The 27,737-nt window shown below is 46.7% G+C and overlaps 1 protein-coding gene and 1 long non-coding RNA gene across 14 annotated transcripts in view; one reads left to right on the forward strand and one right to left on the reverse strand.

The window, feature by feature from the left end:
* Window positions 1-22,674, reverse strand: part of CCDC85A (coiled-coil domain containing 85A) — a 198,180-nt gene extending 175,506 nt beyond the window's left edge. For 5 of the 13 annotated variants that reach the window (XR_004915943.2, XR_013441813.1, XM_036087849.2 and 2 more), the window contains exons 1-2: window positions 21,575-22,672; window positions 13,757-14,714 (exon numbers count right to left, since the gene is read on the reverse strand). Coding sequence is in view for 7 of the 13 variants with exons in the window: in XM_036087849.2 (XP_035943742.1) it covers window positions 13,757-14,714; window positions 21,575-21,841 (1,225 nt within the window). In the remaining 6 variants the exon portion in view is untranslated. Of the gene's footprint in view, window positions 1-13,752; window positions 14,715-21,574 lie in introns of all 13 variants that reach the window. The other 8 variants (XR_013441812.1, XR_013441811.1, XR_013441810.1 and 5 more) reach the window with 6 other exon arrangements.
* A 1,010-nt stretch (window positions 22,675-23,684) lies between these two features.
* LOC144379230 (uncharacterized) lies at window positions 23,685-27,428 on the forward strand. The gene is made up of 3 exons (XR_013441814.1): window positions 23,685-24,676; window positions 26,428-26,520; window positions 27,059-27,428. It is a non-coding gene; the product is annotated as an uncharacterized LOC144379230 (long non-coding RNA).
* The last annotated feature ends 309 nt before the right edge of the window (window positions 27,429-27,737 follow it).

A 27,737-nucleotide genomic window follows, 5' to 3' on the forward strand; every position in this document is an offset into this window, starting at 1 on the left:
AGGGCCAACAGGCTTCAAGATTATTTTTTCCCTTTTTATGGTTTTAACAGAATTAGTTTATTGATTTTTACTTAGCACTATCTTTCTGTCTTCCAGGCAACTAGGCCATATTTTCCCCCAAATCTTACAACATCTTCATTACTGACTCAGAAGATAATAGTCAGAAGATGGATTTTCTTAACTGATAATGCTCACCGTAAAACTCCTCCACTAAAAAGAAGTAGTAATTCAGCACAACCTTTGCTAGAAAAAATAAAATAAAATAATGGAAGAGGTTTATATGATGGCATAAATCTGGGTACACAGACCTCTGATCACTGTACAACCGCTTAGCCCAGGAACACTTAAGGAATTAAAAAAAAATTAGAATTAAACTGAGTTATAAAATCCCAACAAGAGTTTGGTTTTGTTTTTTAATGCTAAGAAACCAGCTTTCCAGGTCCACTTAGTTTGATTACAACGTCTAGAGAATGAAGAACATGTGACGTTTCTCCCCATTTGGACAGGAACCCTGCTAGTAGGAAGCACCCACGCACAGCATTTAACACTCTGTCTAGCCCCTGTTTACTTTCTAAAATGATCTGCCACATTCTAACAATGACACCAGCACAGATCTACTCATGTCCTCATCATTTCTCCAACACTGTTTGCTCAATTTCATCTCTTGCAGACACCCCCACCCCTCATGCCCACTTACCCCAGATGCGGGCACTCCCTAGGACTCAAGCTCACAACATGCCTTTGTAGGTGGCCAAGCCTGGCAAGGCAGCCCACGAGCCATCTCCCAGGCCCACAAAGGCCCACGGCACCAAGAGTTCATTCTGTCTATTTGGTTCTTAATCATACACCTTCCCTGTCACTTCCATCCCCCTATGGATGTGTCACACCATGAACTTCTAGCATGAAGGGGCTGTGGCTCGTTTTTCTGCTCTACCTCACCCAGCATCTATCACCATGCTGCACCCACAGGGAACACACAGTATTTGTTGAACAAACCTGCATGCATTATTCCTAATCATCTCCCATCTATACATGGAACAGTGCAGAAATATACAAAGTGAGTGAGCCATGAACGGAATTTGGTTTTCTACTACCACCCACACTCATGAGTCTTTTATCAACTCATGCCTTCCCTTACTGTCACTTATGTTTGTTTTACTATGTTGTTTATCACAGGACACACTCTGATTAGCCTTTAATTTGTTGTAATAAATCTCTATTATCCTTGGCATTGTTTAGAACTTGTAGCTGCCTGATGAGTCAAGGCAATGATTTACAATGAAATTGCTGTTGATTTTGCCCTTCCCCACACTTAATGTTACCCTCCCAATTTCATTCAAGAGCCTTACTCCAAACTCATTCAAACACCAGCTATAAAGTAATAGGATTAAAATGAAGAAAGGCAAAAATGTCTCCACTCTGTCCAAAGGTTTCAGAAAAAGACCACTGAAATCTGGTTAGATGGGACATAACCTCACGCGAAGAGCCTGGTGCCACGGAATTGTCATTGGTTTATGCTCTTCGAAACTCTAGTTGATAGCCATGCTCTCCCATCTGGGGCAGAGATGGCAAAGAAACTTGAGAAAAACCCAGCCTGCAGTAGAATAGCAAGTGAAATCCCTCGTTCTGACTTTCCAGAGCACTATTCCACTAAGCAACGTGAGAAACCATGTAAGCGTCCAAACAGAATGCACATGATTCATACACAGCCAGTGCATTTGCAGTCCACAGACCTGCTCGAGCAGAAGAAACCAGACATGAGGCAGATTTTAGAACTGTACAAAGCCCAAGTCACCTCCACTATAGCCTCTTCAGCTCCTTGTTCACCCACAAGGTATTCAGACTCATCAGTGTGGCCACTTCAAAGGGGATGGGGTCCATTCTGACGTTGCTAGGAGAACTTCGGCAACCCTGACAAGGGCCCTACAAGGCACAGTGAATGGTGCAGAGAGCACGTTAGCTCAATAGTCCTCATGTTGTGCCATGCACAGCGAAGTCTCCTCCTAAGCAAAGCCCTCTTGGACACCATCCTTACTGCTCTCGGTTAGGAGCCCAGCCCCAGCAACACAACCGCTGGAGGAAGATGGGTGGGGTAGCAAACAGAGAGAGGAATCCCCAATCTAAGCTGGCCAGACCTGCAGGCTGATGGATCTTTTTTTTTTTTTTAAAGATTTTATTTATTATTTATTCATGAGAGACAGAGAGAGAGAGAGGCAGAGGGAGAAGCAGGCTCCCAAGGAGCAGAGAGCCTGATGCGGGACTCGATCCCAGGACCCCGGGATCATGACCTGAGCCGAAGGCAGACGCTCAACCATCTGAGCCACCCAGGCGCCCAGGCTGATGGTTCTTTCTTCCCGTCCTGGGGAGAAAGGAGGCAAGAATCTGGTAGTAATACCTGGATTGTGATTCCTGGCTTCCACCAGGTCACATGGACTGTGCCTAAGTGAAAATCCATTAACTCTCAGAATTCGGTTTATCAACAGAATCTGGGTGAAACCAGATTTCCTACAATAGCAGGGATAAAAATAAAGTTCCTAAATGTACTGGACCCTGGAAATGTACCTGGGATTGCATTGTTAAATCTGAACTCTGGGTTACACATTATTCCAAAAAAACATTCAAGGGAGATGCAGCAATACAATGTTGCCAGCTGTTTCTTTAGGGAGAAAGAATGACCTTTAGTAAATGTATTTTTTTCCTGTTTTAAATGTCCAAATGATCTTCCAGGAGATGATAGTGTTAGATGAGGATTATTTCATAGTCCACACCTAAAAAAGGTAAAAGGTTGGCAATTCCAAGTTTATTTTTAGGTCTTCTATAACTGGAAAATTTTAAATATTCTGGGACTATGGACTTACAAGTTCTCTATCGGGAGCCCCTTACTTGAGGGAGAAACTATTTTGTTCACAGAAGTTGGTGGTGTGCTAAATGTCCCAGCAGCAAGAAAGTAGCAAAGTCAATTCGATATATGCAAATCACTAGCTATGCAGCTGTGCCATGACGCCTTATTTTTAAAATAATTTATATTGAATTTGTGGGCACTTCATCAATCCAGGGGACTCCACGTGAACAACTTTGAGGTCACTTTCTCTAGGGATGTACTTATGTAACCGACTCTTCCAGTTTTGTTTTGTAATTCTTTTGAGGATAGTTGACACACAACGTTCACATTAGTTTCAGGGGTACGACATAGTGATTCAACTTCTCCATACATGATGCTCTGCTCCCCACCAGCATGGCTGTCGCCGTTCACCAACACTATTCCAATACACGGCTGTACCTTCTATTCCCGGGTCTTATTCGTTCCCTAACCGGAAGCCTCTATACCTCACTCCTTTTCAGCCATTTGGCCCATCCCCCTTCCCTCTGGCAACCATCCGTTTGTTCTATTTATAGGTCTGGATTCTGGTTTTTATTGATTCATTCGTTTTGTTTTGGATTCCACATATGAAATATCGTATTTGTCCTTCTCACTCTGACTCACCTCATTTCCATAGGTTTTCCACCAATTTCCATTCCCACCAACAGTACACAAGGATTCCTTTTCTCCCACATCCTTGTCAACACTTGCTATTTGTCTTTTTGATACTAGCCAATCTGACAGGTGTGAGGTGACAGCTCACTGTGTTGATTTGCAGTTGCCCTGATGAGTGATGTTGAGTGGCTTTTCGTGTGTCTTGATGCCTTTTAAGTTACTGCATCACACTATTTTTTAACTCCATGAAAGATTTTATTTTTAAGGGCTTTTAAATACATTTTAAGAGACCTATCATTCCTACTCACAATTAAAACAGAATTTTGCTAAAGGTTTATAAAGTTGTTTCACTGCTGTAAAGCCTCAAATCGAGTTTAAATGCCACATGCCAATTTAAGGATCAACATTTGCCAATTTAAGGATGGTTATCTAATATTACTTTAATATATGGGTGAAATTCAATAGACACCCATGAATATAAAAATAACCAAATAAGATTTGTGAATATGTGTAATTGTCCAGCCTAGCTCTCTTTTTAAAACGAATGCCTATTGTATACATGGCTATATAGACTCTGGTGAGAATAAGGTTTCCATCGAAGACAGATTTATGTGCTAGACCAACCAACCCCAAAGTGGGCAGTTTTGAGAATGCACCAGGTCAAGCCAAAGAGATGAAGGGTGAAAACCATGTGGCACATAGTGTTAGGGTAAGAAGCACTGAAGTATCGGTCTTCAGTGTAAGTGTTAAAGGGACAGTATAAAAATAAACAATTTTCAAGCCTGTTCTTCTGCAGATTTTGAAAAGTTTAATGGTGCCGAACGGTTTCTCATGAACGTCACTATGCTGGTGGAGCTATTCATGGCAAACCACTTGGATAATGTTGATTTCTAGGCCCCTAATTGGTCATAATGCTAAATGTACTCTCTTCCAAAATACCCTCACATGTCAAATGTGCAGCTCAGTTCAGCTAGTTCCCCCCATGGCTCCATGACTAGGACAATTCTGGTTGGTCCCCGGAGCAAGGCCCGTCCATCAACATAAGACAGGTGCCTGTTAAGGGCATGCTCTGCCACACAGACCTTTTGAAATTCTCCATGGCCTTGACCCTCACACTGCCCCTGTCTGCTAGTTCATGCTCTTCTCTACTCTAAGTTGACTCTTAGCTCACTTTCCTGGGAGCTGCATCTAATCCATCATCTGCATATAAGACTAATAACTTGCCTTGCAGGGTCTTATTATTCTGTTTGGGTGAACTGGCACTTGCTGTCTAGGGAAAGAGAAGAGATGCTGAATTAATGAGCATGGTTAATTTGAATTCTCAAGAGTGGTTCGACAGACCAAGCTGCTTCGAACAGGAATCTGCAACTCAGATATTCTGACCTTTTAAATGCTATCAAAAGTGTAATGTAAGTGTACTCTACTTCTGCCTATAGTAGCATAAATCCGAGTAACTGGCTTAATTAGTTTTGTTTGCAGCAAGCTGAGTTATTAAAAAACACAACTCCTTGAGAGCAGTTGGTGTTGCCATCTGGCCCATCCCCTTGCTCCTAGTCTCTCTCCCTTCTGTTTCTTGCAGTCCAGAAGCTGACATGCCTCCAGACACACAGCATCTTGGCTGTGAATGCAACTGGATGTGTGAGGACAGGACTAAGGTCAGTCCATCTTCCCAAGAATATTTAAATGGAAGGAATATGGCCTTGAAGTGGGGGAAGAGTCCATGTGGGAGGAAAAAGGGCAGTAAGGTGTTAGCCTGAGGCTAGGACCGGGCTACTCCTACTAAGACCATCTTTCAGGAGCTGTCCATGGAGCTGTGAACCATGTACCCCATCTGGCCTCATCAGAGGTTCCCAAGCAACAGATACGAGCTCACCTGCTAGACCACCAAGTCTGCTGAGCCTGAGTCTATGGACGTTCACCTTGTCTCATTCTTATCATTGCAGGGCTCTGGTTTTCAGGAATTTCCAATTGCACTGGAGGAAGAATGGTTCTCTATTCCATTTAGGATCTTCACTATTAACATTACCCCTACTTCAAGTGGCCTCAAAATCTATAAGATTAAAGATCTTCCTTATAAAATGAATTCTGTGCCCTGTGAGTCAGCTTGATTTTAGCCTTCTGCTAACTGGCAACTGGCCTTGGAGAATTCATTGAACTTCTCTGGAAGTCAATTTTCTCCTTCAGAAACTGGGCAAGTTGAACTGGATAAAACAGAGTACTTTACAGATTTAAATTCTAGGATTCTGACTTCCTGAACTAAATACAACCACAGTGTCCTAATTTCTTTCTATTTGTCAGCATTAAGATATCCATTCTTAACAGAATAAAACATACATGTGTGTATATGTGTGCATATATTCACATGTAAATATCCATCACTAATTAGGTTTTTCTACTGATAAAAACACACATACACCACACCCCTACATGCAATTCATGCTTCTCATCACTTGTGAACCAACTACCAATTATGGGCACTCAGGGAGCTGTAGCTATATACAATCCAGATCAGGGTTTTCTTCTAAAAGCCAAAAGACCCCTTAATAATTGGAAGGAAGGAGGCACTTGGGTGGTTCAGTGGGTTAACCGTCTGCCCTCAGCTCAGGTCATGATCCCAGGATCCTGCGATGGGAGCCTCCCATGGAGGGAACCTGCTTCTCCCTCTGCCCCCCCACCCCCGCTCGTGCTCACTCTCTCGTGTGCTCTCAAAAAAAAAAAAAAAAAAAGTCTTTAATGCAATAATGAACACACTGGACTAGAAAAGCCAGCTCACTGAGGAAACATCAGAGACCTTTGAGTTTGTGGCCAAAAGTTAACCAAAACATTCTATCCCTCAACTATATCAGCAGGCAAAAGCAGTGCTATTAGTATCTTGTTTGCAAGATTTTAGAATGTAAAGATTCACCACTTTCTTTTATGTACCTGAAAGTAAAGGGGTATAAAGTCATTCAATAGTGAAATTCTATCCATTTAATGTTCTACCGAATACACATACAAGAATACTAACTACAATGTAGGTGCGTGCACAGAGTACAAATAACTGAAACAGTCTTTGAGAAATCACCAAACCCAACCCTTCTCCCTAACATATCCTGTCTTACAGAAAAGCCTACCGAAGGCCTACGTAAGGATCTGAAGGAAAAAAAAAAAAAAACCCTAAAATATTATCGAAGTTTTCACTTATCTGGTAATTAAATGCATGCCTGGTTTCAATCCACATCCAAGACCACATCCCAAGACCTTCTGCACCGTTCCCTAAGGATTCAGGTACGGAAGCTCTATACTACATACCTCTTTGCTGGGTGAAAACTGTAAATGACCACCCAGCAATGTGTGAATAACCCAGTTATGGTCTTTTAAGGAGGACAAACCAGTATTGCCTTCATAAGGGCGATAATGCAACCTGCTATTTCTCTCTCACTTTCTCTAACACCTCTTCTGCCTCTCTCCTCTTAAAGATGCTCTGTCTCAGAAAGAGCAGCCCCTCTTTTTATTGGAAACTCATGAGCAGCACTCTCAAGATGAGGCCATTTATGTCAGGGGCAGCAGTAACCTGAACCTCATTCTTCTGCAGACTAGAGACTTTTATAAATTAGAGCTGAGATTTCATGCCTGTATTCTCAAGCGTCCCATGGTCTGAATCTCACATTTCCTAAGACTCTTGAAAATCAGCTCTTTTCACAACATGAAATATTTTTAATTTCTTATTCCAAACATAAAATATTCTTAATATTTCCTAGAATCAAATTTAAAATAATTTTTCAAATGGACACAATTTTTCCCCATAACCGTTACGTACTAAAATAGTATTAAGGGAATCTTGGTTGTGCCTAAGTCCCCAAAAAGCAAACATTTCTGAGTTCTTATATTACAAGAATAGCAGAGTTTTCTTAAGTACAGTCAAGACCCAGAAAAGAAGCCAGGAGGAGCCTTGAAAAGCCAAAGGACTTACTGATGCAGGACACATGGACCATGCACCATAGCTCATGCATTTTACTGCCAGAAGGACAATTTAAGGTCATTCACTCCGATTAAAAAAAACAATTCTAATCAATGTGGTTATCCACTTTCCCAAAGTATGACCAGCCAGTAGAAAGAGAACAGAATTTAGAAAGAGCAATGAGAAAGAAAGTAAGTTAAAGTCAGGCCTGCTGAGGGCAGCAAGGAATACTGCTGTGGGCATGCTGGGGCTTGAAGTAACTGAAAGTCTAGGATTTGAAAGTAAATACTGAGTAAGAACAGCCATGTGGGGCCATCTGATGTAAGGACTCACAGTTCTATCATAAGAGTCTCTGAGGCCTGTAAGCATCAGAAGGGGCTAAAATTTACAAACTTTGAGAGCCTAAGGTCATAAATTTGTCTGGAAAACTTACTCCATCAAGCATACACTGGCCCAATGGTGCTACATAAGTAAAACTTTATTATTATTTTTAAAACTTTGGCAAAGTTTATCTTCACGTTCTTTTTCTGACCAGGGGAGATTGACCAAGATCCCTACACAGTTGCCTCCAGAATAATCTATCATCACTGTGAGTAAATGTATATAGCCTCATAACAGATCACTGTGTCTGTACTCCTTTGACGCTTCTGAAAAGGTAGCCAATCAAACGGAATACTCACCGTAACTTTGTACTCTTCTCCTGCTTGGTTTTAAATTACTTCTGTTAAGAAGATAAATGCATCACTAATTCAATGATTTTTTTTTTTCTGTTATATCTTCTGGCAATGAACCAAAAATATGAACATTTAATTGACTTCAATTGGGTCTAAAGAACATGACCACCATCAGCTGGAAGGGATTCTGGACTTCATAGCAGCAAGTGGCTTCCACGAGTGGAGGGATGCTGGATGCCAGATGCAGCTGAAACTGGTTTGACTAAACAGAATCAAACTGAATGTCTGGCATTGTTCAGATACAAATTTATTTATTAACAGAAATATATACACACATATATAGATTATAGATACAGATAATCTCCTTTGGAAAAAGGAAAATGGTCCCCTAGATTTAAAGAAATTTTATAGCTTTATTATTGCCAGTGGAGTTGAAAACCTTAAATTCTACTGGAAAATACCTTTCTAAGCCATCTAGGTTTTCCAATAATAGCTCGCCCTAGATATTGAGCAATTTCGTAAACTATATTTCCAATATTAAGCTTTCTCTATCATTAAATCGAAACACTGTCATGAAAAATGCACTATGCTTTGCACACACAAGTATAGTACGATAATTGCTTCTATTTTTCAGAACTTCTTAAACTGATGTCCTATCGAAGTGTGTATGAGGCTACCAAATTACCACACTGAAGCTTAAAGATCAAAAAACATCATCTACTTCTTTAACCACCTACACGTCAGTTCACACAATAGAAAACAACACTCAGATCCTCAGTTTAAATCAGTTCTGGTATTCTGTAACTGTTAAAATTTTTCTCCCAAGAGACATTTAATTTCTATTGTCAAAATTCATTCATAAAGGATATTCTGACTTTTTCTAAGCAAAATAAAAGATTTATGAGAGCAATTACTCATGCTGTAGTGCCCCAGTACTTAATTTACAGACAACCTTGCTTCAGAGAATTCCTGCTGGGCTCTTCCACACACAGGTTATCTTGCCCCTCGTAGATAAGGTCATTTTGTGTTATCAGCGTTTTTCGTTCACTCATTAATAACCTCAACAGAGAATAAGAAGAAATCTGAAAATTCAGAGTAAAACTTATGAGCTGGGCGATGTGAAATACAGTATCCTCGGTGGGAAATACTCATTAGCACTGCAGGCGTTACACGATCTACATGCGCCATCAGCATCTGCTATAAATGGGTTGGAAATTCATGTGCTTCCCTGTCAGTCTGGACGTGAAGGCTTTAAAAAGTAGCCCTGAACTACTCATATGCCAGAGTTTCCCCAAGTTAACCTAAAAATCCCATCCACCAAAAACTCAAATTTTCAACCCATACAACAAAGGTGTTATCTGAGAACCTTGGTCTGGGGATGAGGGATGAAGCTTCACCATACCTGCTGGGGTCAGTCCTTCTCAGGCTCGGAATTCGACAAAAGAAGGAAAGATGTTAACTTTCTTCTTCCCAAGAAGCTCGCATTCCTCACCACTTCACGCACATCAACCCATCTTAAAGAACACGCACTCACCTAGGGCAATGGTTTTCACCTGGTCTGATCTTTAGAATCACCTGCGGACCTCCTTTTGCAACGTACTCAGGGCCAGACCAATTCAATACACATCTGCATGTGGGCCCGAGCACTGGTGATTATTCAAAGCTACCACGGTGATTTTAATCTGCAGCCAGGTTGAAAAACACTGCTCTCTCTGAAGCAGTGGTTTTGAATCAGGGGCAATTTTACCCATTCCCTACCCCCTGGGACCATTTGGCAATGTCTGAAGACATATTTCATTGTCACAATTGGGGGTTGCTCGTGGCGAGAGCCCAGTATGCTGCTAAACCTCTTAAAATGCATAAGTCAACCCATTACAACAAAGAATTATCTGATCCCAATGTGAGTGGTGCCACTGTTGAGACGCCCTGCTCTAGAGAAAGAACTGGGGGGAGACACAACCTGCTATGTCTCTGGAGATCCCCTCACAAAAGAAGGAAGGAAGCACCAAGAAGCTTTCAGGAGGGAGCTGAACACTCACAACCCTGACACTCCATCCACAAGGCCAGATGTAATTCCACATGGAGCCAGTGTGACACAAATGAAGAGTTTCCTCATGGGTGCTCTCACTGGCTAGCGTGATGATGAAGGAGAGTGTGAAGCTACTGGTCACTGGAACATGTTCTAAGTCCATAAAGTAAATGAGACCCACCAGGATAGCTAAGCAATTTTTCTTAGAAGGACGATAAACAACAGAGTAATGTTTCTTCTCATCATTCCTTCTCAGTTGCTGATAACCAGCAATATGTGCCCCTAGAATTAAAATAAAACTACTTTTATGACTTTTTCAACTAGATTCACAATGCCCAATGGGTGAACCACTCATATGGGCTCCTGATCATCAGAATCATCTTTGCGTGGAAGGTCAACAACAAACAGCTATTGCTGGAAGGACCTGAGTCCACAACGCCCGTGACCTGGGCTAAAAAGCTACCTGTTAAAAAGCACAGATCTGCCAGCTGATATCTGGAAGCAAAACGCCTTGGTTTCACTGTGGGAGGGAACACTTTCACCTAAGAAAGTTTGACCCAACCTTGGATTTCAATGGGATCAGGGAAGCGAATCCCCCATTCTCCAGGAGGCTATCTATTTGGGTGCATGTCTAGATAAAAGTAGCTAATCAAGTACTTAATTTACAAATCTGGTACACAGCAGTGACTTGAATGAACAGACAAATGCCTTAACGTCTAGATGTAACCATGTTAAATCTACTTCCTCTTTGCACATGGTATTCTCTGCAAATTGAAAAACAGTTGAATCATAACTTCTAAAAAAGCAAATGCACTCGTGAGCACATTACTCAAGTTGGAGGGTTTTTTTCTGTTTTGTCTTGGCTTTTGTTGTTTTTCAATCAGCTACTAATTTAAACATGGCTATATAGTCTTAGCTATTTTAAAGAAAGGAAAAATGCCCCCAATTCACCCTTATATCCAGCTGGAAATTAAGCTGTTTTAACCAAAGAAAACTCTTGGATACCCAGTTCATCAGCTGTTTCCTCCACTGAGTTTGTAACAAGATTTAAAGATGTCCAAGGCACAGTCAACTAAAACAGTAATTGTTTTCACTGATGTTCCTTCAGGGCGCATATGTGTGTCTTTTTGGAGGGAACGTTACAAGTAAGACCATATTGTGCCAATACGTGCTTCTTTTCGGTTTCATTCTGCCACAATGCAGACACACTTCCACCCGCTTTCATCTACTTTTTCTTCACTCAAAACCCTGCAAGTGCTCATCCAAATCACTCATAATTTCACACAAACTCCAAACAGAATGACTCTGTACATGACTCAGCAAATCTGCAATTTGGGATTTAGCTCGCTACCAGTTCCTACTTGTTTCTAAGCCAATGATTCAACCGGAGTGTGGGGGGATTAAAAATATGAAAAGTCATGTCTTACCATCCATATCAAAAATTAATTTGCAACGGCAGGATACACACAGGCCCAAATTTATAGGCTGATGATCCATAAACACCTCATTGTGCCACTTCATTTTCCAATCAATTACTGAAATAAAAATGCAATGCAAATGCACTACAAATATACTTTGGTGAGGATATCCACTTCCAGAAGATTTGTCACTTAAGAATGAGAAAACCTGATGTAAACGTAAGAATTAAATACAGTGTCATTCTAAATAATGCATCTATGTTACACCAAACTCTTAATTAAATAAAATGGTTAAATTTTAAAAATCATTTGCCAGATCATGAAATCTATCTGAATCCAGGCAATAATAAGTCATGATGTAATGTCATCCTCATCTAGAAACATACCTTACTTTATGCAAGGTATTGCTGAAAAATTGCATTTGAAATCTTTTCTTGTGAGTTAAATCATGCCTTGATTAAACTAGAGGAGTTCTTTATTTAAAAGAGCACTTTGGGAAAGAAAAAAAATTGTTTTGTATGTACACTACCTGGCCCCTAAGTAATTTTTTTTTTTTTTTGGTTCGATACAAGTTTTCCCTAAAATAGTAAACATATTTACTTCTCATGCTCATTAAAAAGTAATTGAGAAATGGAAAAGTCATTAACTTGAACTTTCCCATTAACCCATTACTCCCTGAAGACAAGCTTCATGGCTAGCAGCTCACGTCATCCGTGGTAACACAACTAAAATGACTTTTTAAATGACTTTCATCTCTTGTGAGAAGTACACAGCCAAGGCCGCCCACAGCAATCAGGGCAGCTTCTGGGCCAGTCCTGGGAAGAGTGAGTGAGGGTGCTATTAACTTAGTAAAGGCCCCAGCCAGCCAGCTAGCCAGCCGGGAGGCCTCAGCTCACCGGTGACTTGGCTTCTCCCACCTTCCACTTCCCAGCCCAAACCAGAAAGGAGCAGCATCTTCCCCACCCTTTCCAATTCCATCTGCACATAAAAGAGCACAGGATGCATTAGAAGCCAAGCTTCAGGAGTCAATTTTCAGCACTAGGAGAAAAGGATTAGGATGAAATGGGATCCAACAGGTAAATCCCCAGGTACAATATTGAAAATTTACCCCTTCATGTCACTCACTGCTCACACTGGCCGCCTCCACCACTGCTCAGAGCTGAACTGCACACAGACTCTGTGGCAGCTTTCAAATAAAGCGGAAAAGCTCAAGTATGTTGGATGAAAAACCCCACAGTTTATAAAACCAAACATTTTAGTTCTAACTCAACTGTAAGTAACATGAAGGGGTTGGGAGGGGGTTTTGTTTGTTTTAAGAAATGATTTTTTTTCCCCTCTCTGGAGTTCAAGTGGTTTTAGGACCAAGATGCAGGAAATTCAACCCCTTCCGAAAGGGTTAGGGTCTGGTTTAGAGCGATCTCAGCAAATGCAGCGGATATTACCCTTCGGAAACCAAAGGAGAGTCCAAATACATCTGTACATTTTCAAGAGGAACATTTAAACAACCGGGGAGGCTGTCTCACAGTGTAAAAAAAGCATGCTATTCAAAGTATGGTTAAGGGAGTCTGGGAGAGGGTGGCGGGTTTTGAGAGTATGGAAGGAAATCATTTGATGTGTTTCTCCCACAAAGGGAAGTCCCCCGACTGAGGACAAAGTCGCCGAGGTAAAGTAAGGCGTATCTGCAGGCGTTCAGGGAACACGGCATGGAGCCTGTGAAGGGACACCGTATTTCTTTTCCAGTGTTACCGTTTTTCATAATAAATATTCATTTCTTTATGCACATAAGCTGTTAACTGGATTCAAAAACCTTTTTTTGGTCAGCCATTGGCTAAGAACCCCAATAGGACACCGCACACAACTAGGAAAATACTCAAGTTCAAGACTGGAAATCCTTAGCTTGGTTCTCTTTTTATCTTCAATCCCCACACATCTCACCCTGACCACTCAGAGTCCCGCGGAATTCTTGTTCCTCTCCTTCCCCTAACTGCTCATCCCCTGTCTTCGCCAGGCTTACTTGACTGCGACTCGTACAAACTAAAACAAATCCAGGGGAAGAAACACACGGAGCCTGGGAAGCACATGGTTGCTCCTCTCCCCAAACCACCCCCCCCCATCCAGCAGCGCCTGCACTTCCTCGGGTGGCTGGGAAGCCCTCCATGGTTCAGAACTCTCTAGCGAGTTGCCCCAGCCAAAACGGCTCCCCAGCACGTACTGACCCACCGTTCATGCCACTGTAGACACTCCGGTGATGGGGTGACACGTCCTCCGGCGCCTGCCTTCGGAGGGTACCCTCCCGGCTGCCTCCACCGCTGCCTCCGCCTCCTCCGCCCACATGTTTGTGATCGGGGCTCCCCCCAAAATGTTGTTTGAGGTGCTCAGGGCTGGTGCCCCTGGCTCTGGGTAGATGCTCCAGGCTCCCACCGAGGGCGTGTTTCTGGAGATGCTCGGGGCTCCCTCCGCTGTGCCTGGCGTGTTCAGGGCTGCCCCCGGGCCTGTGCTTCTGAAAGTGTTCCGGGCTCCCGCTCAGCACGTGCTTGGGCAGCGTCTCGGGGCTGCTCCCGGGGTGCGGGTGCCTTTGCTGCTCGGGGCTGCCCTTGCACAAGGGTTTGTGGTGCTCGGGGCTGGGTCCTTTGAGTGCTTTTGGGTGATCCGGGGTCCCGGAGGGTCTGGGTTTCTGTAGATGCTCGGGGCTGGTGCTCCGGTGCTTGGCGTGCTCCGGGCTGCCCTCGGCCCGGGGCTTCTGCAGGTGCTCCGGGCTGCCACTGCTCGCGTGCTGCTTGTGGTGGTCGGGGCTGTCGGTGCTGCCCGTGCTGGACGTGCTGCTGCCGTCGCCCACGTCCCGCACGTAGGGCGCCGTGGAGGCGGCGAGCTGGCACAGGCTGGCCTGGCTGTCGATGGAGCAGCGGCTGCCCGCGCAGCCTGCGCCCTTCTCCTCGTCAAGCAGCACGCAGAGCTCCTTGAGCTCCATGTTCTCCTTCACCACCTCCTCCTGCTTCACCTCCAGCTCCTTCAGCTTCTGCAGGTATAAGGCCACTTCCTTGTGCATCACCCCAGCCGTGTAGCGGCCCAGTCTCTGCCACTCGCGGGACACCCTCTTGCCTTTCTGCCGGTCATCATCCAGGAAACAGCAGAGGTCCCTCAGCTCCTGGTTGTCCTCCTGGAGTTTCTGGTTGATATCCTGAAAAGAGAGAGAGAGACAACCATTCAAGGGAGGTACACAGTTGAGGCATCCTCAGGCTCAGACCTCCTGGGAGGGAGGCGGGACTTGGTGAATTCTCTGTGATATTAGGGGAGGAGGGGAGAAGCTGAGAGGAAGCTGAGGATTGTCATAAAAATAACAATAACGGGTATTGGTTATGCTCCCTGCCCAGTGCTTACTGGTATGATCTCATCGAATTTTCACAAAACACTTGGAGGATAATGATTTTCATGGTTCTTTGGGGGGGGGGAGGGCTGGACCTCACAAAGCTTCACTTGCCCAAGGCCATCCGGCCAGTATCTAGGGAGCAGCCAGTTAATTCACAAGAAACCACTAAAAATCCAAGGATCCCCTGCCCCATCTTCCGGGAAGAAAATGGCTGCTTGGGACCTGAGAAATGCTTAACAGCTCTGAGGCAACACGCCTTCCATCAGCACAAACACAAGCACCGCCCTGTGTTCAGCCCTTGACACGGGACTAACAGCCCGGTTCCCACAGGGGACCAGCACAATTGCCCTCTAGCTGCATTTCTGACCCGCGCATCTAAGCCCTACTGGCTGAACATCCTGCGCATCTCCCAGGCATCCCACACGAAAACTTGAACAATGCCAAGCTCTTGTGGGATTTTCAAAGCCCCCTCCCCAAACTGCCCCTCTCAGCAAATTCTGCCTCCACCCATCCTGCTGCTCTCCCTAAGGGCCTGTGCTTATGCCTGGCGTCTCCTTCTCCCTCACCTTTCACTTCTGAACTAAACAGTTCTTCTGAACCCATTCCCATGCGTGGCAGCACCTCACTGCCCTTAGGATAAAGTGCAAAATCCTTCAAGTCTCCCAAGACCCCCAGTCCTCTTAACCTGGCCTATTTCTCCCACATGAGTGGTGGTCCACTCACTCATTCACAAGTATTTAGTAAGCATCTATTATGTGCCAGGTACCAGTCCAGGTGCTAGGGATGTATCAGTGGACACAGCAAACACCTTCACATCCTACGGCTTTCATTCTGGCGGGAAAAACTGGCAAAAGGTAAGTATAGAGCACAATGCCACGTCGTGAAAAGTGCTGGGAAGAAAACTAAAGTAGGCTAAAAAATACTATTTTTTAAGAGAAGGTACCTCACTGAGAAGGAAAACAAAGACCCGGGTGAAATGAAGGAGCAAACATCTGAGGGAAGAGGATCCCAGGCAGACAGGAGGGCAAGTACTTGTCCTGAGATGAATATGACTGATGTCGCAGCAAGGCCAGTGTGCCTGAAGCACAGTGAGCACCGAGCGCAGAGCTGGGAGAGGAGGTGGGAGAGATGAGACCCAAGAGGGTGGGTGTCGGGGCTGGTTAATGCTGCGCCGTGGCAGCCACGGGAAGGACTCTGGATTGTTGGTGAGCTGAGGATAGAGGAGTGACACAATAGGTTCATTTTATAAAGAATCACCATTGTTCTGTGTAGAAAACAGACCAGAGGAGGGGGGTGGTGGATAGAAGAAAGGGAGACGAGGTAAGGTGGAAGCCAGGAGAGATCAGCGAGGAGGCCACCAGGCTAGTTCAGGTAGAGGGAGAGGATAGCGGCTTGCACAGATGGTAGCAGTGGAGAAGGTGGGACCTATCCCCTGACCCCCAACTGAGCCCCACCACCACTGGCCTGGTTTCAGGGCCCAAGGAAGAAGCCCTTTCCCTCTTTCACTTGCAATGCATTCCCTTAAACTTCTATACAACCTAAAGGCCTCACTTTATAAGTCACTTCCCCAGAAGCCGTCCCTGACCAGTAGCCCCAATCTAAAGGAAGTTGCCTTATACACTCCACCATTACCGCTTTTATTTCCCCTCTGTGGCACTCATTACAATCACATATGGTTGGATGTGGCTATGAGAACTCACCAGACTGGTCCTGAGCATGGAGACCCCATCTATTCTGTCCACCTCTGTATGTCCAGAACACAGCACCCCCACTGTAGACACCTGAACCAAGGAACTTTGAAAACGCATTGTGAGGTTCCCCCTTTATTCTCCAGTCACACATAGAGTGAAGGGACCATTTCCTGAAGCACCTTGGTTTGGTGGCGATGAACCAGGGGCGGTCATGGGGTTGCTACCGAAGATTTCCCCTGCTTTCCAAAGCCAGAAAACCTCGGTCTTGGGACTCGGTCATCCAACCCAGAACTAGAGGCACTCAGATGAGACTTGATCCCCGTTCACTCAGATTCATTCTAACACTTTGCCTGATACTGGTGAGAAAATATACTATAAGACATCTGCCAACCACAGCTTGCTTCCCCTGAGAGTGTTGAGGCCTCAGATGGGAGTCATCCTGAGGAAGAAGCGGATCTTGCGCAGCGTGGTTTTAACTCCAATGCCAACTCTTGGCATCCTGACTATTCTGTTTCCTTGTTTCTGATGCCCACCTCTTCCTTCTCATTATCACTTTCAGACCTCAGGCCTGGCCATTTCCAAACTCCTCCCACCTGGGTCCCTGCCTTGGTCCGCCCCATCCTCTATCTTTCCTCACCCACCCGAGTCAAGCTCGCCGTGGCCAGACTGATCTTCAGAATCACCCCCTGAATGTTCCGTCTCTCCTGCACCAACCCCACCCCTCCCCTTTACCAGGAAGATGAATAAACCCTTGGGCCAAGCCAGGAAGGCTTTCTCCTGCCTTTCCACCTTTAGCTCCCTCTGTCAGCTAATCATGAAGCCTGATTGTATCTAGCTTCCCAATTAGAAAATCCTGTCCTCTTCCCTGTATGAACTTACCTAAGAGGAGAGATGCCTCTGAGAAGTCTCGCCTAGCGCTAGAACAGCTTCTGGCCTGTGGCGGCGACAACCACAAATGAATGAATGAAGTAACTTTCCCACTCACCGCTTAATGCCTCTGAGATACACTAGCTGGAGCACTCATCGGGCATCTTTTTTTTTTTTCTTTTCCAATGTAGGTATCTTAGCTTCTGGGGGCAGACTCAAGTCTAGAGTCATCCTTTGCATAGCTGACAAGCTGACACGCCCAGCATGGCGCCTTGCCTACAGTACGTAATACGTGTTTATGGGCTGACCAGTGCTTTAAAGCCCTAGGCCCGTGGCCAAAACAGGATACAGCTCTAGCTACTGAGGAAGGATTTCGTATTATTGTCTCAGTAAACCCCTGCAAGGTTGGAGTTTGTTGACATCGATGCTTTAAGGGAAATCAGAAGCTGTGGAGACTCTGAGAAAATAATACTAAAAAAAATTAATCTTTCTAAGCTTCAAAAATTATTCTACATTTAGTTTAATCCTGGCATTTCATAGAAAGTTCAAGTCATATTCTTCTCCATCTAAATGAACTTCCGTCTGAAAACACTTCCTTTTGACTATCCCACAGCTATTCCTGATTTCTCCAGAACTGGGAAATAAATAGGAGCAGTGCTATCCCGGGGCTTCGTGGGGTTAATGCCTTTCTGAATGGAGTGAACAATATACTTCCCAGAATTCCAGTTGGGGTAGAAGGGGTAACAGCCTACTTAGCTTTCTTTATCACCACGCCTTCTTCCAAGAGTAAATAATATTCTTGGGGATACAATTCTGAGCGATTTCCTTTCCCGTCTGTGGAACAGCTAAGCAACCGATTGGATAACCACTTTATAAAGCAGCTTCTTCCAATCTCCTACATTAAGATTTGGGCTTTCTTTTTCAAAACACAAACTGTCCTTTTAACATTGCCACTGGCCACCAGATGTTATCCATCTGTCTAAAGTGGACTTTTAAAAGATTCAATCCACCTCATAGCATACCACTCAAATTTTCATACGTAAGATTCTCAAGTACTCTATCTGTGGTTAAAGAATTGTTCTAATTTGTAATTTTTCTTCACTGCAGGGAGGGGGATTGGTGTGTTGGGGAACAGAGAGGAACATTAATGTGATGCATAACAAATCTACAGATCCTGTTCCCCCAAATCTGCCCCTTGTCCCCTGAAATCCCAGGTCGGAGCAACCTGAGCATTGGTATATGCTCAGCAGTGCACAGACATGGTTCTCAGAATCCAACTCCTTATAACAGCAGAACCAGAATCCCCTTTCTGCACCCTTGCAGGATCACACATTCTAACCAGAGAATGTCAACTAGCTGAAAGAAAAGAAAGCCAGCCTATTTTAAACATTGTATATCTGTGTGACATTGAGAAAGCTATTTAACCCCATCTATGGATCATTTAATCTTCATCAAACCCCTTACAGAATTAGCAGCCCCATTTAGCAGATGAGAACACTGAGGCTCAGAGAGGTTACCAGCTTGCCCACGCTGCCCAAATTGTCAGACTCCAAATCCTTTATCTCTCCACTGTCCCGCACTGCTCCACCTCTGAAATGTTTAAACACAGACAAGTCAGCCTGTGCTGGGACCCAGGCACAGGCACCTCCACGGAAGACCTAGCGCTCCCATCCCCCATCTCTAAAGCTGCAGTACCACCTCGTAGCCTTGAAAAGATTTCTTGCCATTTCAAAAGCAGATCACAGAAAGGAACATAAACCAAGAGAAGTGTTGTGGCCTTCATTACCCTCAATGTACAGTCCTCAACTGGGAGTCCCAAACCATCAGAGCCGAAAACAAACCAAATCCTCCTTTTAGTTAAGGCAAACTAAGTAAGTGCACATATCATTTACTCAGTCAACCACATTAATGGATCACGAGGGCGTCCAGGGATGTTCTGGCTAAGATGATGGACAGAAGGGGGAAGACTGGCCGCTCAGCAGGGCTTCGCCACAACCCCTCAGGGGTGGGCCAGAGGCCTTGGAGGCTACGATGCTGTAACTGGCCAGGGATGACAAAAAGGAGGAGTAGAGGCTGCGTCAGAAAGTATCCAGCCCCACCTTTCTGAACTTGATAAGGAGGTGCACAGGAAAGTCTTTTGAAGCCAGGTCATGAATCTAGACCCCCAGGAGATTCTCCTACTTGGGGTGAAACTGCCCTTAGCTGACCTAATAGGTATTTCTCTAAATTAAGCTACTAGAAAGAAGACCAGGCTCCCCCACCACTCACACATAGCTCCCCTCAACACACACACACACACACACACACACACAATCCACAACCCAAGAGAACCTTCAAGTATTTCTGAACTATTATGTCGATGCTCCATACTATTAAAATCCTTAGGAAATTGATTAATTACTTAATTAAAAACTCTTCCAAGTTACATTATAGTTCAAACCATGGAAGAAGATTAAATTGGAGGGTTATGAACTATACCTTTATCCAGCTTTGCCTAAGAAACCCAATCCTGGAGGTGCACGCCTATACATTTACACGCCTTCTCCTGATGACAATATCTACCATTGTTTTGTAATCAAGTCCAGCATTAAAGCTTCTCCTACATGATCCTAATATCTTGTTGCAACCCCCTAGGGGATGGTTATTATCATTTGCATTTTATTGATGAGTAAAATGAGGTTCTGATAAATTAATTACCCAAGCTCACCCTCCTTAGTGAATGAGGATTCTAGATGTGAACCCACCTCTGAGATGATCTTCTCACTACACTAGCCTGTCCCCAAGAGTCTGGTACTTAATCAATACTCCACTAGTAATGAATTAAACCAAAGGAGAGTGGAAGCCTTGGGATTTTTTTGACTGGGATCTTTCTAACTGCACCCACTCTAGGAAGTAGATGACAAGTGAGTTGGGGCCCCGGGGAAGGCCATCTCCACCTGCACTGGACCCAGCACCCAGGTGAGCATCTCTTTGCCCCAGAATCCCAGAGCTGGAGGCTGAGGCAATTAAGAAAGTGTCTACAGCCTGAGAAGTGGGGTGGGAGTGGAAGGGGACAAGAACAGCATGTGCCTGCAGGAATTTGCTCCCTGATGTCCCTGCAGTGTTTTCGTGTGTGTCTGGCTTCCTATAAACAAAAGCAGAACAATGAGAGGAAGGAATACCAGCAGGCACCAGCACAAGCAGCGAGGAGAGGAAGTTTGCGGTGCTGTGCGCGCTGGCAGGGCGGATCCCGGCCCGTCTCCTACAGCCCCGCTAGCAGGCACTCGGCTGTCATACTCAGAGCTCTCCAAGGAGAAAAGAAGTTGATGGGGCTTTGGCTTTCTTCTTTTCTTTCTAATTTTTTTTTTCTCTTTTCTAATAGCGAAGAGGGAAGGCTGGTTCATAAAGCAAAGCATCATTGGCTGACACTTGGGGTGGTGCCTTTCAAATCCCCTCCAGCGCCTCAATGCTAGATGAAATTATAATCAAATTGGGGGTGAAGGGGAAAGGGGGTCAAGGAACCCCAGATGACGCCATCTAAACTGGAGAGAAGGAAAGCGCAGGAGCAGGTAGAAAATGTGAAGGCAGAGCTTAAGCTCCTCTGCACTGGGTGACATACACCAGCTGCGAAGGTGGCGCCCGCGACTTCTCCCTGGGCACCCCGCCAACCCTTCTCCCCAGCATTGGTGCCCTTTCCTCATCCGCCAGAGAAGTCGTGGCTCCACAGCACCCGTATCCACGATCCCCAAGGATGAAGATCCCCTGGACTCGCTCCCTCGATGACCCTTTCCCCTGCCTGTGACCCGGCTCCCCAAACCACCGATTTTCCAGGCTTCCTAGGAAAATAAAGGTTCTGCATGCCCATCACCTCCCTCCCTACTTTTCAGCATCCTCGGCGCCCTCTCCTGCGGCCACAGAAGATCCCGAGTGAGAGCTCCACACTGGCTCGCCCCAGACAGGGAAGAGGAGACCAATCACTTCCAAAGTTCGGAAAAGTTTCCAAAGGGCTGGGGCTGGGGAGCAGGGGGTGCTGACCGGGAGAAAGGGGAGGATCACCTGTTGCCGGAGGGAGGGAAAGTTTGCCCGGCCCCACCTCCCCGGAGCGCCCCGCTCCCTGCCCGACCCCGCGCTCACCTTGAGCCCGCGGATCTCGCCGAGGTGCAGCTGCAGGCGGCGGTTCACCTCGCGGATGAGGTTGCTGTGGTCCAGCATCGCGCTCACCTTCTCGGCCTCGGCGCGCCGCAGGCTGCGGATCAGCTCCTCCTTGCTCCACTGCAGCAGCTCCTCGTCCGACACTTTGGACAGGTCCTCCGCGGCGGCGGCGGCGGCGGCGGGCGGGCCGGCAGAGGCTGAGGGACAACTTTCCGCCGCCGCCGCCGTACCTCCGGCCGCCTTCGACATGGTATCCGCGCGGTGGCAGGTGCGAGTGGGTGGAAGAGGCAAAGCGACTCCCGAAGGCGCGGGCGCGGCGGGGCCGCCTCCGCCCACACCCCTGTGCGCTCCGGCGAGTCAGCTGCACCGCCCGGCGGCCGCTGGGTTGGGGCGGCAGGGGTCGCGCTGGGCGGCCATCCTACCTCGCCATCCCCGCGCGCGCGCCCGCGCACCCCCAGGGCCGAGCAGTTACCCGCGCGCTGCTGCCGAGGCGCGTCCCAACTCTGCGCACGTCCATGGTGAGGGGCGCCGGGGAGCGGGCGCCGCCGCGGGAAAACCTCGGGGAGCGGCGGGGGCGCCCGGGGGCCGCGCCCCGGTTCCCCTGCCCTCTCCTCCGCTCCGATTCGAGACCGTCGCCCCCCACACTCTCGCACACACGCACACACGCGCGCACTTTCCTCCCCCTCGCCCAGCTGCAGCCCCGGCCTCACTGCGCTCCTAGCGAGCTAGGGCGCGCCGGGCTTCTCGGCGCCTCCGGGGTTGCTCGAGCGACGCCGCCGCTGCTGCCCGAGGGCTCGGCGCGGCCCGCCGGCTGCGCTCCTCCCGCCGCCTTCGCTGCGCCCGCCGCCGCTCCTAGGCTGCTCGGGGAAGCCTGCGATTTGCAGAGCCGAGCCGAGCCGAGCCGAGGAGGGGTGGAGGGTGGAGGGGTAAAGGCTGGACCGGCAGGAGGTGGAGCCTGCAGCCGGGGCCGTCCGCAGCCGGCCGCACCTCCCGCGCGGACCGGACGCAACTGCAGCTAGATCGCCTCCCGGCCTCCCGAGGCGCGTTCCCCGCTCTCCCGCCGGGGAAGGCCGGGGGCGCGGCTCCTCCAGCGCCCGGGCGCGGGTGGGGCGGGATGCGGGAGAAGCGTGAGAAGGTGTGCGGCCCGGGCTCTCGCAGGCTCGCGCGCGCCACCATGTGGCGGAAGGAGCTCCCTCCTCCGCCCCCTGCGCGCCAGGCTTGTCACCTTGCGGGGGAAACAACGGGCGACCAAGATGAGAGACACTTGGTACTTGCAGGGATTGGAGGTCAGGGAAGATGATGATAGATAGATAGATAGATGATGATAGATAGATAGATAGATAGATAGATAGATAGATAGATAGATAGATAGATAGGAGGACCTGGGGGATAACTGTCAGTTTCTACTTTGGAGAATGGAAGACAAGGTCGATGGCCAAAAAAAAGTGTGTGGGGGGGTGTAGGTGGGGTGGGAAAGGAACCTTTAAGAAAATCCCAGTGCTCTGAAAAGAGGAAAGAAAGGCTTTGCTTCGGGGCACTACTCTTTAGGGACCACCCACCCCCCACCCCCCAGGCCTTTGGCTTTTCTAAAAATCCACTACTTTGTGAAGAAGCTTCAGGGGACAGTATTGGATCTTTTAAAGTTTTATTTGAAAAACATCAAAGCCTTAAGGGGAAAATAAAATACCTTCACCTCCAGGTTCCCCAGGCCTGGATTTTTAAGGTCAGCACAGTCACCTCCCCTCTGAGCAAAGGACAGCCCCTTAAGCAGCCGGAACTGCCTGCCTGCCGCGGAGATTTCCATTTTCCTCCTGCCGCAGGCAGTCAGTTCTTATGGGGTTGGCTTTTTGAGATGGTAATTTCTGGAAGTGGGTATTCCCTGTCCCTGGGTCCTATCTTTGGGCTACAAAATTCCCTTTCCCACCTCCCCTGTTCTACCCTCCCGTTGCATGGGATCAAACCTGAACTGAAAGCATCTGTTTCTTGCTTGAAGAAGTAGATGCACTTGTCCTGGGCATGTCATTTCAATGAATACTCCTCTCCAGGATGGAGACTGGGCCAGAGAAGTGCAGGAACTTACCGCCCTTCCCCCTCCACAGGGCTTCTGAAAGCCAGGGTGCAAAGGGAATAATCACCTGGTAGGATGAGGCTCTGAATCAGAGTCCCTCCACCAGCAGGTCACTGTGCATCCCTTAATAAGGCTACCACCTTTTAACAGACAATCAGATGGGGACTTCTGAGACTTAGCTTCCTGGAGAGCAAGGAAAGGGGATGCAGCCCTCTGACCTAGATGGCCTTAAAGTTCCCCTCAGCTTGACTCTAAACTTTAGACAGGTTTCTTCCTGACTGTAGGTCCCTAGCCTCTCTTTTCTTAGAGCACTTCCTTTAGAAAACTTGCACTTGTGAATTTCTTTCTCTGCTGCCTTGAGTTGTAAATCACCTCCCAGCTTCTCACCACCCAGGAATGTCCAGCTTTAGGACCTGGGAGCCATCCCTTGGAAATGTAATTATCACGGAAGATAGCCCCCCAATCTCTCCATCTCTCTGAAAGGTGAGGAGTCTAACTTCACTAAGTGTCAATTAGCAAACATAAATGGTCTAATCACCCAACTCCCCCCACCCCCTCCCATTCCCAGTGTTCTCCAGTACTTTCCCAGTAGCCCACCTTGGGGGCTTAAAAACCCTACTGCCTCTTAGGGCCCTGGGTGGCTTAGTCCGTTAAGCATCTGGCTCTTGATCTCAGGGTCTTGGGTTCAAGCCCCACGTTGGGCTCCTGGCTGGGCATGGAGCCTACTTAAAAAACAAAAACCAACAACAACAAAAAAACACCCTCCTGCCTCTTATGTCAGAGGAGTTGAATTCCGTCTCTCTCCCCTTGGGTTTAACTACAAGTGAAATTTGTCTTTGACACCTCCCCTACTCTCATGTACGCAGAAGGCTCTCCTCAACACAGTTCCTGAGACCTCTTTTGACATAGGAAGAGAAAATACAAGTTAGAAAAATATGAGTCCTGTCCCTGTCCGTTGTTAATTTGTCTCCTTGAACAAATCATCTCACCTTATTGGGCCTCAGACAGCTAATAAGGTAATGGACATGAAGTGCTTTGTCAAGTTACCTACAGAAATGCTACTTTGTTATGACTAGTAGTACATCTGCCCAGCCCACTCTCTGGAAATAGGAACCACGGCATCTGGCTGGTTTTTCCTTCCACCAGGTTTGTTCTTTAAGAGTCCTGTTCCAAAATCCAAAGGCTAGCGCCCTTTGCTGCTAACACTCTCCGACGTTTAACACCTGAGCAGCTATTAAAAGGCAGATAGATGGCTGAGAGGAGGAATAAGACGTGAGTTGAGAAGTCAAGGAAGAAAGAAACCAAAGAAAAATTTTCCACAAACTTATATACACTAGCAGCTACTTACTACTGGGTTAGATCACCTTGATGAAGTCTTGATGTTTCTAATTTTGGTCATTGATTCAGGATAATTATTGAATGAATGATGTTGCTTCATGTTGCTAAGGTCATGTGTGGTATCAGGAACTTGGCTGCTAAAAACAGACAACTCAAAACACAATCACTTAAAGAAGGCATTTATTTTCTTGCACATAACCGACATTCAGTTGAGGGTTAGTATGATGTCTTTATGACATCATCAAAAACTTAGACTCCTGGGGCGCCTGGGTGACTCAGTCAGTTAAGCAACCGACTCTTGGTTTTGGCTCAGGTCATGATCAGGTCGTGAAATCAAGCCCTGCGTTGGACTCTGTGCTCAGTGTGAAGTCTGCTTAAGATTCTCTCCCTCTCCCTCTTCCTTTCCCTGGTCCCCTCCCCCCACTCACACTCTCTTTCTCTCTCAAATAAATAAATAAATAAAATCTTAAAAAAAAAAAAAAAACTTGGACTCCTTCTTTCTAATCAGCCATCCTTAACATGATTGCCTCCTGGCAGCAAGATGGCTGCTGGAGTGCTAGCCATCCATCTCCATCTGGGGCAGGACAAGGATAGGAGCAAATGGCAAAAGGACATGTGCCCCTTTAAAATGTGTTCCTAGTAATATGACCCAGTGAATCTCATTTACATCCTAATAGCCAGGGCTTGCCCTGTAACCACCTCCCACCTACAAGGGAAGCTAGGAAATTTTTAAAGCTAAGCACATTAGGGGTGCATGGGTGGCTCAATCAGTTAAGCGTCTGACTCTTTTTTTATATATTTTATTGAGAAAGAGAGAGAGAGAGAAAGTGTGCAAGCAGAGGGAAGGGCAGAAAGGGAGGGAGAGAGAGAATCTCAAGCAGACTCACCACTGGGCGCGGAGCGTGATGCAGGGCTTGATCCCACAACCCTCAGATCATAACCTGAGCCGAAATCAAGAGCCAGATGCTCAACCACCTGAGCCACCCAGGCGCTCCAAGCATCTGACTCTTGATCTCAGTTCAGGTCTTGATCTCAGGGTCGTGAGTTCAGGCCCCTGTTGGGCTCCACACTAGATGTGGAGCCTACTTGAAAAAAAAAAAAGAAAAAAAGATAAGCACATTAATGCCACAAGTAAAATCAGAGTTGTTTTAATAAGAAATAAGATAGATATGTGATGGACAGCTAACAGTTTGGTACGCAACCCTGGCAGTAGATTCTGCGTACAGTATATGGAGGTATCTAAAAACCGGCCATAAACCACCCTAAGTCCTTGAGCCCTGATGGTTTTCTCTCATCTGTTGTTTTGAACCACCTCTGTTCCATCCACCGCTCACTATCGCCCAGACCAGGCTCTCACTAGGTCTCAGCTGACCTTCCTCACTGGTCCCTCTGACACCTGCATCACCTCTCTTGAATCTGTTTTCCACAGAGCTGCCCCAGTGAACCAACTACAAAGTCAAGTCCAGCCGCTTCACCTCTACTGGAGACTGAATCCTTGCTCAGAGTTCTTCACAGCCTGCCGGTATAATTCAGACCACTCTCTGCATGTGACTTTGCAGTAGCTCCCACGGAGGGGGCAGAGTATATCTTCCCTCCCCAGGGATATTGTGCTTGGCTGTGGGCTGGTGTTGCTAATGGAATGTGGGTGTCCCTGAGGTGGATCCCTTCTGTTTGTCCCCTCACCGTCCTGTACTTCCACATGTCACCGACAGAAGAGCTGCCCTTGGGCAGCTGCTGTTCCTTTGGTCTCCACCCAGTGCCACCCCAGGCATCCTACAGACCCTCACCCTGAAGTAGGGCCTCCTTCCCCTCGCAAACTCTCACATCTGTGTGCGAGAGTATGTGACTGCTGTTTAAGCCCCTGAGTTTTGGCCAGATAGATCAGGCAGCAGGGATGCAATAGTTTGCAGGTGCGGCTCCCCTGCCTAAATCCCTTCAGTGGCAACTCAGTACCTGTCCACGGAACAAAGCCACATTCCTTAGCAGGGCGCATAAGACGGGTGCGGTCTGGCCCTTGCCTCCACTCCCATCACACCTGGCCTCATCTCATACTTTATCAGTGCCAAACTGCCCAGAGATCCCCATCAGCAACTCTCCATACCTCTGTGTCTCCCGATGCTATTCTCTTGTGCGTGGAAGACCTTCCCTGCCTTTATCCCCTGGACGAATCCCACTGGATCCTTCTACCAGCCTCGTCTCCTCCAGATCCCTGGCATCAGCCCATGCTTCTCCAGTGAAGGCAGAAGTGAGTATCCCTCTCCACTACCATAACCTCCAGCATACCTCTAGCCCAGCGCCTAAAACAGAATAGTGAACTACAGGAAATTACAGGTGGAAGCTCATATTAACCCATCCCAACCCCAGCAGAATAGTTTAGCTCTAGCTAGAATTTAATATTATCTCTTTTTCACTTTCTCCAAACCCTGTGCATTTCTGTCATGCCCTGTGAAACTCCTCAGTGCAATCAGAAATGCTGTCAAGGACATTGCTGAGTGTGTCCCAGATGCCTTATTACAACACTACACCCTCATCCACAGGGTCCTTGGGGCTTGTTAGTTTCAATCTTACAGACACTGTGAATTATGCAACTGGTGTACATTTCTCTTTGCACTGGCTGCTGGGAACTGATCTAAATTTGTGGCAATTTAAATAAGACTTAAGGAATATGACTTGTTGACTAACATGGCCGTTAATCATTTTTTTACTTTCAAATTTCTCCCTCTTAATTTCTTCTTTTTT

The sequence above is a fragment of the Halichoerus grypus genome, chromosome 10, assembly GCF_964656455.1.
Source record: "Halichoerus grypus chromosome 10, mHalGry1.hap1.1, whole genome shotgun sequence".
NCBI lineage: Eukaryota > Metazoa > Chordata > Mammalia > Carnivora > Phocidae > Halichoerus > Halichoerus grypus.